The sequence below is a fragment of the Bombina bombina genome, chromosome 3, assembly GCF_027579735.1.
Source record: "Bombina bombina isolate aBomBom1 chromosome 3, aBomBom1.pri, whole genome shotgun sequence".
NCBI classification, from domain to species: Eukaryota; Metazoa; Chordata; class Amphibia; order Anura; family Bombinatoridae; genus Bombina; species Bombina bombina.
The window spans coordinates 441838392-441851944 of record NC_069501.1 but is presented as its reverse complement, the minus strand read 5'-3'; the positions used below and the strand labels follow the sequence as shown (position 1 = coordinate 441851944).

The 13553-nt window shown below is 38.5% G+C and overlaps 1 protein-coding gene across 1 annotated transcript in view; it reads right to left on the bottom strand.

The window, feature by feature from the left end:
• The window catches only part of LOC128653403 (centrosomal protein of 164 kDa-like), a 262023-nt gene that overhangs the window by 45081 nt on the left and 203389 nt on the right, over positions 1 to 13553 (bottom strand). Inside the window, exon 32 of the mRNA XM_053706655.1 lies at positions 280 to 402. Within this exon, the coding sequence (XP_053562630.1) occupies positions 280 to 402 (123 nt within the window). The remainder of the gene's footprint in view (positions 1 to 279; positions 403 to 13553) is intronic.

Genomic DNA, 13553 nt, shown 5'->3' with positions numbered 1-13553 from the left:
GCATGAAAACGAACAATACAAAGAACATGCTACATCAAACTAAAAGGGACAATAAAACAACCCTTCAAGAAAAAACAAAAACAAAAATTGTGGTGGTCATACAAAAAGATGCAGAAAATGTGAGGTGTTAAAGAAGGAAACTGCTACAATAGCTACAGTAATCAACACTTTTAAAAACAAAACAAAAAAAGACTTTTAGAATTACAGTAGAACCAGTGACAAACACATGCACGCAATACAACTCCAGACACAGAAACCCTGGGCTACCAGGTAGGATACACTTTGGGGTCTCTCCTGTAGCTATCAAGCCACTTCTTGCTGGAGTCAATCATCTGATCAACACTTCGACTGTCTGTGTCTTGAATATGTGGTGCTGTGCTCTGCATCATATGAGTTTGCTCTCTGAAAGATAAAAAAAATAATAATCTTCATGCCAAATTACTGTAATCTCAGATGTTTAATTTTTATGTTATACATTTTAAGATTATTCTATGGATTGATTTGCTACCCAAGAAAGAAGGTTATCCTGAGGGAGGGGTAACTAGACACATTTTTTTAAAGAGGGATATATGCTTTGATGGGCCATTTGGCTGTTATTGTGACACCACATATATGGCTTAGATTCTATTGTAAAACTTCTCTTCCAAATAGTAACTACCATATAAAATCTAAAACCAAGTTTTTTTTTTTATGTAGATGGAGAGAAACTCTTAGCAAGGTATATCAGATAAGAGTTTTGGCTATTGCATTGAAATTAATGTTAGTCAGATTTAATGCCTTTATTTGGGAGTTTCTGGGTAGTCATTCAAACTAGACATCATAAAACATACAGATGGTCAACGTATAAACATACCATTTCCCAGTGCATATTTATAACATTGCAAACGGTTCCTTCCAAAGCTTGATTCAACCGTGAACCTCCATATTATATTTTAAAAAGGTACTTGAGAACGTCAGATTAGACCTTTATACAAAACCGTAGCTGGCAGTTTGGCTTTGTTCTTGACAGATGAAAAGAATTGAATAAACCTTAATCCTTGTGGTACCTGAACGTTTGTCACATGTCAGCTAAATAGATACAAAGAATAACCCACTAAACATAAACAGCAAGCCTAAGTATTTATTGTGTGTGCTCATCTCATTCCCTAAACTCTACATGGACTTTGTCAACCTGGAAATTTAGCAACAAAGTCTAGGAAAGTTGGATGAACCCTGAATAACCACTACAGACAGAAAATTTGCTGACGCTTAGAGGGAAACTTTTATAGCAAAAATCAGTCATGGTCTGAAACAAATCAGCACACAAGTGATCTAATGCAAACATTGGTGGCATCCATGGGCATACAACTGGATACACTCAGAAACCCCAGTGGTAGGTGGCCAGTAGGGGATTTGTAGTATTTAGTTATATGATTTCCAGTGGACTGCACACTTTTGCCAGGAAAACATAATTTATATTTACCCGATAAATACATTTCTTTCATGGTGGTGAGAGTACACAATCCATTACTCATGAGGATTACGCCTCTCTACCACTGGGAGCAGGAAGAGAGTACTGAACCCCAATATCTCTATAAAACCCTTCCCACCTCACACATACTTGAGTCTAATGTATAGCCAAGCAAGTGAGGTAAGAAAGAGGAATAAGAACCATAAAAAGAGATGAAGAAAAAAAACTAACCCAAGAAAAACACAAGGGTGGGATCTCATGGACTCTCACCACCATGAAAGAAAACATAATTTATGTAAGAACTTACCTCATAAATTAATTTATTTCATGGTGGGCGAGAGTCCAAGAGCTGTTACGTATGGTATGTACATTCCTACTAGGAGAAGGCAAAGTTTCCCAAACCTTAAAAGCCTTTAAATACCCACCCACCTCACACATACCTCAGTTTATCGCATAGCCAAGTGGTAAGGTGTTTAAAGGGATAGTAAAGTCTAAATTAAACTTTCATGATTCAGATAGGTCATGTCATTTTAAACAACTTTCTAATTTACATTTATTATCAAATTTGCTTTGTTTTCTTGTTATTCTTAGTTGAAGGCTAATACTAGGTAGGCTTATATGCTAATTAATAAGCCCTTGAAGGATGCCTCTAATTTCAATGCATTTGACAGTTTTTTTTACAGCTAGAGGGCTTTAGTTCATGTGTTTCATATAGATAATGTGCACATGCACGTGAAGTTAGTTAAGAATCAGCACTAATTATCTGAAATGCATGTCTGTCAAAAGATCTGAGATAAGGAGGCAGTCAGCAGAAGCTTAAATACAAGGTCATTACAGAGGTAAAAAGTATATTACTATAACCGTGTTGGTTATGTAAAACTGGGGAATAGTAAATAAAGGGATTATATATCTTTTTAAACAATACATTTTTTGGTGGTGTTTACCATCCATTTAAGGAGTAAAAGCCAAAAGAGATGATCATGAAAAAAAGATGTGCTTTAAACAAAAATAGAATCTCAAATGTCTGGGGCCTCGTGGACTCTCACCACCATGAAATAAATGTCCACGAGATGTTACGTATGGGATATAATACCCAAGATGTGGAAGTCCACGAGTAACAAAAAGGGAGGAATACAATCAAAACAGCTTCTTTTGCTGAGAAATTAGATCCAAAATAAAGTCTTTTATGACAAAAAAACTCAAAATATAGGCACCATTATGAAACTGAAACAACTGTCTGAAGGACCTTTCTACCAAAAGGTGCTTCCCATGAGGCAAAAACATCAAAATGGTAAAATTTAGTAAAGGTATACAGAGAAGACCAAGTGACCGCTTTGCAAATTTGATCAACTGAAGATTCATTCTTGAAAGCCCAAGATGTGGCAACCGATCTAGTAGAATGAGCTGTTTTTCTCCGAGGCAGAGACTGACTCACTTCCAAATAAGTTTTGTGAATCAAACGTTTCAACCAAGAGGCTAAAGAAATAGCTGAAGCCAGAATGATCCTTAGAGAATTAAAATATTATGTTGATGCTACTAACAACATCCAAAGAATGCAAAGACTTTTCAGAAACATTTTAAGGATTAGGACACAAGGGAGGAAGAATAATTTACCTATTTATGTTGTGAGAATTAATAACCTTTGGACGTAAGTCGATTCGTATGAGATTCTGCTAAATGTAAAGACTGAGCAAGTACCAAGATATCGTCCAAATAAGGAAATACCACAATACCCTGTTCTCTGATTACAGACAGCAGGGCACCGAGAACCTTTGTAAAAATTCTTGGAGCTGTAGCTAGGCCAAACGGCAGAGCCACAAACTGGTAATGCTTGTCCAGAAACGAAAATCTCAGGAACTGATAATGATCTGGATGAATCGGAATATGCAGATATGCATCCTGTAAATCTATTGTGGACATATAATTCCCTTGCTGAACAAAAGGTAAGATAGTCCTTACAGTTACCATCTTGAACGTTGGTATCCTTACATAACGATTCAATATTTTTAGATCCAGAACTGGTCTGAAAGAATTCTCCTTCTTTGGTACAATGAAGAGATTTGAATAAAACCCCATCCCCTGTTCCGGAACTGGAACTGGCATAATTACTCCAGTCAACTCTAGATCTGAAACACATTTCAGAAATGCTTGAGATTTTACTGGATTTACTGGGACACGGGAAAGAAAAAATCTCTTTGCAGGAGGTCTCAACTTGAAACCAATTCTGTACCCTTCTGAAACAATGCTCTGAATCCAAAGATTGTGAACAGAATTGATCCAAATTTCCTTGAAAAAACGTAACCTGCCCCCTACCAGCTGAGCTGGAATGAGGGCCGCACCTTCATGTGGACTTAGAAGCAGGCTTTGCCTTTCTAGCTGGCTTGGATTTATTCCAGACTGGAGATGGTCTCCAAACTGAAACTGCTCCTGAGGATGAAGGATCAGGCTTTTGTTCTTTGTTGAAACGAAAGGAACGAAAACGATTATTAGCCCTGTTTTTACCTTTAGATTTTTTATCCTGTGGTAAAAAAGTTCCTTTCCCACCAGTAACAGTTGAAATAATGGAATCCAACTGAGAACCAAATAATTTGTTACCCTGGAAAGAAATGGAAAGTAAAGTTGATTTAGAAGCCATATCAGCATTCCAAGTTTTAAGCCATAAAGCTCTTCTAGCTAAAATAGCTAGAGACATAAACCTGACATCAACTCTGATAATATCAAAAATGGCATCACAGATAAAATTATTAGCATGCTGAAGAAGAATAATAATATCATGAGAATCACGATGTGTTACTTGTTGCGCTAAAGTTTCCAACCAAAAAGTTGAAGCTGCAGCAACATCAGCCAAAGATATAGCAGGTCTAAGAAGATTACCTGAACACAGATAAGCTTTTCTTAGAAAGGATTCAATTTTCCTATCTAGAGGATCCTTAAACGAAGTACCATCTGACGTAGGAATAGTAGTACGTTTAGCAAGGGTAGAAATAGCCCCATCAACTTTAGGGATCTTGTCCCAAAATTCTAATCTGTCAGGCGGCACAGGATATAATTGCTTAAAACGTTTAGAAGGAGTAAATGAATTACCCAAATTATCCCATTCTTTGGAAATTACTGCAGAAATAGCATTAGGAACAGGAAAAACTTCTGGAATAACCACAGGAGCTTTAAATACCTTATCTAAACGTTTAGAATTAGTATCAAGAGGACCAGAATCCTCTATTTCTAAAGCAATTAGTACTTCTTTAAGTAAAGAACGAATAAATTCCATTTTAAATAAATATGAAGATTTATCAGCATCAACCTCTGAGACAGAATCCTCTGAACCAGAGGAATCATCAGAATCAGAATGATGATGTTCATTTAAAAATTCATCTGTAGGGAGAGAAGTTTTAAAAGATTTTTTACGTTTACTAGAAGGAGAAATAACAGACATAGCCTTCTTTATGGATTCAGAAACAAAATCTCTTATTATCAGGAACATTCTGCACCTTAGATGTTGAAGGAACTGCAACAGGCAATGGTACTTTACTAAAGGAAATATTATCTGCTTTAACAAGTTTGTCATGACAATCAATACAAACAACAGCTGGAGGAATAGCTACCAAAAGTTTACAGCAGATACACTTAGCTTTGGTAGATTCAGCACTTGACAGCGATTTTCCTGTAGTATCTTCTGACTCAGATGCAACGTGAGACATCTTGCAATATGTAAGAGAAAAAACAACATATATATAAAGCAAAATTGATCAAATTCCTTAAATGACAGTTTCAGGAATGGGAAAAAATGCCAAAGAACAAGCTTCTAGCAACCAGAAGCAATAAAAAATGAGACTTAAATAATGTGGAGACAAAAGCGACGCCCATATTTTTTCGCGCCAAATAAGACGCCCACATTATTTGGCGCCTAAATGCTTTTTGGCGCCAAAAATGACGCCACATCCGGAACGCCGACATTTTTGGCGCAAAATAACGTCAAAAAAATGACGCAACTTCCGGCGACACGTATGACGCCGGAAACGGAAATAGAATTTTTGCGCCAAAAAAGTCCGCGCCAAGAATGACGCAATAAAATGAAGCATTTTCAGCCCCCGCGAGCCTAACAGCCCACAGGGAAAAAGTCAAATTTTAAGGTAAGAAAAATGGTTAAATCAAAATGCATTATCCCAAATATGAAACCGACTGTCTGAAAATAAGGAAAGTTGAACATTCTGAGTCAAGGCAAATAAATGTTTGAATACATATATTTAGAACTTTATAAACAAAGTGCCCAACCATAGCTTGGAGTGTCACAAAAAATAAGACTTACTTACCCCAGGACACTCATCTACATATAGCAGATAGCCAAACCAGTACTGAAACGAGAATCAGCAGAGGTAATGGTATAAATAAGAGTATATCGTCGATCTGAAAATGGAGGTAAGAGATGAATCTCTACGACCGATAACAGAGAACCTATGAAATAGACCCCGTAGAAGGAGATCACTGCATTCAAATAGGCAATACTCTCTTCACATCCCTCTGACATTCACTGCACGCTGAGAGGAAAACCGGGCTCCAACTTGCTGCGGAGCGCATATCAACGTAGAATCTAGCACAAACTTACTTCACCACCTCCATCGGAGGCAAAGTTTGTAAAACTGAATTGTGGGTGTGGTGAGGGGTGTATTTATAGGCATTTTGAGGTTTGGGAAACTTTGCCCCTCCTGGTAGGAATGTATATCCCATACGTCACTAGCTCATGGACTCTTGCTAATTACATGAAAGAAATTAATCCACAACCCAAATCATAAGTTTTAATCTTATAATGGAAAAAAAACGAAATTAAAAGCAGAAGAATCAAACTGAAACAGCTGCCTGAGAGCTTTTCTACCAAAAACTGCTTATGAAGAAGAAAAAACATCAAAATGGTAGAATTTAGTAAATGTATGCAAAGAAGACCAAGTTGCTGCTTTGCAAATCTGATCAACTGAAGCTTCATTCTTAAAAGCCCAGGAAGTGGAAACTGACATAGTAGAATGAGCTGTAATCCTCTGAGGCGGGGATTTACCCGACTCCAAATAAGCGTGATGAATCAAAAGCTTTAACCAAGATGCCAAAGAAATGGCAGAAGCCTTCTGACCTTACCTAGAACCAGAAAAGATAACAAATAGACTAGAAGTCTTCCTGAAAACTTTAGTAGCTTCAACATAATATTTCAAAGCTCTCACCACATCCAAAGAATGTAAAGATCTTTCCAAAGAATTCTTAGGATGGGGACAAAAAGAAGAGCCAACAATTTCCCTACTAATGCTGTTGGAATTCACAACTTTAGGTAAGAATTTAAATGAAGTCTGCAAAACTGCCTTATCCTGATGAAAAATCAGAAAAGGAGACTCACAAGAAAGAGCAGATAATTCAGAAACTCTTCTAGCAGAAGAGATGGCCAAAAGAAACAACACTTTCCAAGAAAGCAATTTAATGTCCAAAGAATGCATAGGCTCAAACGGAGGAGCCTGTAAAGAATGCATAGGCTCAAATGGAGGACCCTGTAAAGCCTTCAAAACCAAATTAAGACTCCAAGGATGAGATATTGATTTAATGACAGGCTTGATACGAACTAAAGCCTGTAGAAAACAATGAATATCAGGGAGTATAGCAATTTTTCTGTGGAATAAAACAGAAAGAGCAGAGATTTGTCCTTTCAATGAACTCGCAGACAAACCCTTATCCAAACCATCCTGAAGAAACTGTAAAATTCTAGGAATTCTAAAAGAATGCCAAGAGAATTTATGAGAAGAACACCATGAAATGTAAGTCTTCCAAACTCGATAATAAATCTTCCTAGAAACATATTTACGAGCCTGCAACATAGTATTAATCACTGAGTCAGAGAACCCTCTATGACTAAGCACTAAACGTTAAATTTCCATACCTTCAAATTTAATGATTTGAGATCCTGATGGAAAAAACGGACCTTGAGATAGAAGGTCTGGCCTTAGTGGAAGTGGCCTTGGTAGGCAACTGGACATCCGAACAAGATCCACATACCAAAACCTGTGAGCCCATGCTGGAGCCACCAGCAGCATAAATGATTGCTCCATGATGATCTTGGAAATCACTCTTGGAAGAAGAACTAGAGGCGGAAAAATATAGGCAGGTTGATAACTCCAGGGAAGTGTCAATGCATCCACTGCTTCCGCCTGAGGATCGCTGGACGTGGACAGGTACCTGGGAAGTTTCTTGTTTAGATGAGATGCCATAAGATCTATTTCTGGAAGCCCCCACATCTGAACAATTTGAAAAAACACATCTGGGTGAAGGGACCACTCTCCCGGATGTAAAGATTGACGACTGAGATATTCCGCTTCCCAATTGTCTATACCTGGGAAATGGACCGCAGAAATTAGACAGGAGCTGGATTCTGCCCAAACAAGTATCCGGGATACTTCTTTCATAGCCTGAGGACTGTGAGTCCAACCCTGATGATTGACATACGCCACAGTTGTGACATTGTCTGTCTGAAAACAAATAAATGGCTCTCTCTTCAATAGAGGCCAAAATTGAAGAGCTCTGAGAACCGCACGGAGTTCCAAAATATTGATTGGTAATCTCGCCTCTTGAGATTTCCAAACCCCTTGTGCTGTCAGAGATCCCCAGACAGCTCCCCAACCTGAAAGACTCACATCTGTTGTGATCAGAGAGGCCCCTTGAACTATACGATGGTGATCTAACCACCAAGTCAGAGATAGTCGAACATTGGGATTTAAGGATATTAATTGTGATATCCTTGTATAATCCCTGCACCATTGGTTCAGAATACAAAGCTCAAGAGATCTCATGTGAAAACAAGCAAAGGGGATCGCGTCCGATGCTGCAGTCATGAGACCTAAAACCTCCATGCACATAGCTACTGAAGGGAATGACTAAGACTGAAGGTTCCGACAGGCTGCAACCAATTTCAGACGTCTCTTTTTTGTTAGAGACAAAAAGTTATGGATACTGAATCTATTTGGAAACCTAAAAAGGTTACCCTTGGCTGAGGAATCAAAGAACATTTTGGTAAATTGATCCTCCAACCATGTCTTTGAAGAAACAACACTAGTTGACTCGTGTGAGATTCTGCAGAACGTAAAGACTGAGCAAGAACCAAGATATTGTCCAAATAAGGAAACACCGCAATACCCTGCTGTCTGATTACAGAGAGTAGGGCACGAGAACCTTTGAAAAAATCCTTGGAGCTGTCGCTAGGCCAAAAGGAAGAGCAACAAATTGGTAATGCTTGTCTAGAAAAGAGAATCTCAAGAACTGATAGTGATCTGAATGAATCGGAATATGAAGATAAGCATCCTGTAAGTCTATTGTGGACATATAATGCCCTTGCTGAACAAAAGGCAGAATAGTCCTTATAGTCACCATTTTGAATGTTGGTACTCTTACATAACGATTTAAGACTTTTAGATCCAAAACTGGTCTGAATTAATTTTCTTTCTTTGGGACAATGAACAGATTTGAATAAAACCCCAGACCCTGTTCCTGAAAAGGAACTGGCACGATTACCCCAGATAACTCCAGGTCTGAAACACACTTCAGGAAAGCCTGCGCTTTCTCTGGGTTCACTGGAATGCGTGAGAGAAAGAAACTTCTCACAGGCGGTCTTACTCTGAAACCTATTCTGTACCCCTGAGAGACAATGTTCTGAATCCAGTGATTTTGGACTGAATTTATCCAAACATCCTTGAAAAACATAATTTATGTAAGAACTTACCTGATAAATTCATTTCTTTCATATTAGCAAGAGTCCATGAGCTAGTGACGTATGGGATATACATTCCTACCAGGAGGGGCAAAGTTTCCCAAACCTCAAAATGCCTATAAATACACCCCTCACCACACCCACAATTCAGTTTAACGAATAGCCAAGAAGTGGGGTGATAAGAAAAAAAGTGCGAAAGCATATAAAATAAGGAATTGGAATAATTGTGCTTTATACAAAATCATAACCACCACAAAAAAAGGGCGGGCCTCATGGACTCTTGCTAATATGAAAGAAATGAATTTATCAGGTAAGTTCTTACATAAATTATGTTTTCTTTCATGTAATTAGCAAGAGTCCATGAGCTAGTGACGTATGGGATAATGACTACCCAAGAAGTGGATCTTTCCACACAAGAGTCACTAGAGAGGGAGGGATAAAATAAAGACAGCCAATTCCTGCTGAAAAATCCACACCCAAAATAAAGTTTAACGAAAAACATAAGCAGAAGATTCAAACTGAAACCGCTGCCTGAAGTACTTTTCTACCAAAGACTGCTTCAGAAGAAGAAAATACATCAAAATGGTAGAAATTAGTAAAAGTATGCAAAGAGGACCAAGTAGCTGCTTTGCAGATCTGGTCAACCGAAGCTTCATTCCTAAATGCCCAGGAAGTAGAAACTGACCTAGTAGAATGAGCTGTAATTCTCTGAGGCGGAGTCTTACCCGACTCAACATAGGCAAGATGAATTAAAGATTTCAACCAAGATGCCAAAGAAATGGCAGAAGCTTTCTGGCCTTTTCTAGAACCGGAAAAGATAACAAATAGACTAGAAGTCTTACGAAAAGATTTCGTAGCTTCAACATAATATTTCAAAGCTCTAACAACATCTAAAGAATGCAACGATTTCTCCTTAGAATTCTTAGGATTAGGACATAATGAAGGAACCACAATTTCTCTACTAATGTTGTTGGAATTCACAACTTTAGGTAAAAATTCAAAAGAAGTTCGCAACACCGCCTTATCCTGATGAAAAATCAGAAAAGGAGACTCACAAGAAAGAGCAGATAATTCAGAAACTCTTCTGGCAGAAGAGATGGCCAAAAGGAACAAAACTTTACAAGAAAGTAATATAATGTCTAATGAATGCATAGGTTCAAACGGAGGAGCTTGAAGAGCTCCCAGAACCAAATTCAAACTCCAAGGAGGAGAAATTGACTTAATGACAGGTTTTATACGAACCAAAGCTTGTACAAAACAATGAATATCAGGAAGAATAGCAATCTTTCTGTGAAAAAGAACAGAAAAAGCAGAGATTTGTCCTTTCAAAGAACTTGCGGACAAACCCTTATCTAAACCATCCTGAAGGAACTGTAAAATTCTCGGTATTCTAAAAGAATGCCAGGAAAAATGATGAGAAAGACACCAAGAAATATAAGTCTTCCAGACTCTATAATATATCTCTCGAGATACAGATTTACGAGCCTGTAACATAGTATTAATCACAGAGTCAGAGAAACCTCTTTGACCAAGAATCAAGCGTTCAATCTCCATACCTTTAAATTTAAGGATTTCAGATCCTGATGGAAAAAAGGACCTTGTGACAGAAGGTCTGGTCTTAACGGAAGAGTCCACGGTTGGCAAGAGGCCATCCGGACAAGATCCGCATACCAAAACCTGTGAGGCCATGCCGGAGCTACCAGCAGAACAAACGAGCATTCCTTCAGAATCTTGGAGATTACTCTTGGAAGAAGAACTAGAGGCAGAAAGATATAGGCAGGATGATACTTCCAGGGAAGTGATAATGCATCCACTGCCTCCGCCTGAGGATCCCGGGATCTGGACAGATACCTGGGAAGTTTCTTGTTTAGATGGGACGCCATCAGATCTATTTCTGGAAGTTCCCACATTTGAACAATCTGAAGAAATACCTCTGGGTGAAGAGACCATTCGCCCGGATGCAACGTTTGGCGACTGAGATAATCCGCTTCCCAATTGTCTATACCTGGAATATGAACCGCAGAGATTAGACAGGAGCTGGATTCCGCCCAAACCAAAATTCGAGATACTTCTTTCATAGCCAGAGGACTGTGAGTCCCTCCTTGATGATTGATGTATGCCACAGTTGTGACATTGTCTGTCTGAAAACAAATGAACGATTCTCTCTTCAGAAGAGGCCAAAACTGAAGAGCTCTGAAAATTGCACGGAGTTCCAAAATATTGATCGGTAATCTCACCTCCTGAGATTCCCAAACTCCTTGTGCCGTCAGAGATCCCCACACGGCTCCCCAACCTGTGAGACTTGCATCTGTTGAAATTACAGTCCAGGTCGGAAGCACAAAAGAAGCCCCCTGAATTAAACGATGGTGATCTGTCCACCATGTTAGAGAGTGTCGAACAATCGGTTTTAAAGATATTAATTGAGATATCTTCGTGTAATCCTTGCACCATTGCTTCAGCATACAGAGCTGAAGAGGTCGCATGTGAAAACGAGCAAAGGGGATCGCGTCCGATGCAGCAGTCATAAGACCTAGAATTTCCATGCATAAGGCTACCGAAGGGAATGATTGTGACTGAAGGTTTCGACAAGCTGTAATCAATTATAAACGTCTCTTGTCTGTTAAAGAGAGAGTCATGGACACTGAATCCATCTGGAAACCCAGAAAGGTTACCTTTGTCTGAGGAATCAAAGAACTTTTTGGTAAATTGATCCTCCAACCATGATCTTGAAGAAACAACACAAGTCGATTCGTATGAGATTCTGCTAAATGTAAAGACTGAGCAAGTACCAAGATATCGTCCAAATAAGGAAATACCACAATACCCTGTTCTCTGATTACAGACAGCAGGGCACCGAGAACCTTTGTAAAAATTCTTGGAGCTGTAGCTAGGCCAAACGGCAGAGCCACAAACTGGTAATGCTTGTCTAGGAAAGAGAATCTCAGAAACTGATAGTGATCTGGATGAATCGGAATATGCAGATATGCATCCTGTAAATCTATTGTGGACATATAATTCCCTTGCTGTACAAAAGGTAAGATAGTCCTTACAGTTACCATCTTGAATGTTGGTATCCTTACATAACGATTCAATATTTTTAGATCCAGAACTGGTCTGAAGGAATTCTCCTTCTTTGGTACAATGAAGAGATTTGAATAAAACCCCATCCCCTGTTCCGAAACTGGAACTGGCATAATTACTCCAGTCAACTCTAGATCTGAAACACATTTCAGAAATGCTTGAGCTTTTACTGGATTTACTGGGACACGGGAAAGAAAAAATCTCTTTGCAGGAGGTCTCAACTTGAAACAAATTCTGTACCCTTCTGAAACAATGCTCTGAATCCAAAGATTGTGAACAGAATTGACCCAAATTTCTTTGAAAAAACGTAACCTGCCCCCTACCAGCTGAGCTGGAATGAGGGCCGCACCTTCATGTGGACTTAGAAGCAGGCTTTGCCTTTCTAGCTGGCTTGGATTTATTCCAGACTGGAGATGGTCTCCAAACTGAAACTGCTCCTGAGGATGAAGGATCAGGCTTTTGTTCTTTGTTGAAACGAAAGGAACGAAAACGATTATTAGCCCTGTTTTTACCTTTAGATTTTTTATCCTGTGGTAAAAAAGTTCCTTTCCCACCAGTAACAGTTGAAATAATGGAATCCAACTGAGAACCAAATAATTTGTTACCCTGGAAAGAAATGGAAAGTAAAGTTGATTTAGAAGCCATATCAGCATTCCAAGTTTTAAGCCATAAAGCTCTTCTAGCTAAAATAGCTAGAGACATAAACCTAACATCAACTCTGATAATATCAAAAATGGCATCACAGATAAAATTATTAGCATGTTGAAGAAGAATAATAATATCATGAGAATCACGATGTGTTACTTGTTGCGCTAAAGTTTCCAACCAAAAAGTTGAAGCTGCAGCAACATCAGCCAAAGATATAGCAGGTCTAAGAAGATTACCTGAACACAGATAAGCTTTTCTTAGAAAGGACTCCATTTTCCTATCTAGAGGATCCTTAAACGAAGTACCATCTGACGTAGGAATAGTAGTACGTTTAGCAAGGGTAGAAATAGCCCCATCAACTTTAGCCAAAATTCTAATCTGTCAGGCGGCACAGGATATAATTGCTTAAAACGTTTAGAAGGAGTAAATGAATTACCCAAATTATCCCATTCTTTGGAAATTACTGCAGAAATAGCATCAGGGACAGGAAAAACTTCTGGAATAACTACAGGAGTTTTAAAACCTTATTTAAACGTTTAGATTTAGTATCAAGAGGACCAGAATCCTCTATTTCTAAAGCAATTAGGACTTCTTTAAGTAAAGAACGAATAAATTCCATTTTAAATAAATATGAAGATTTAT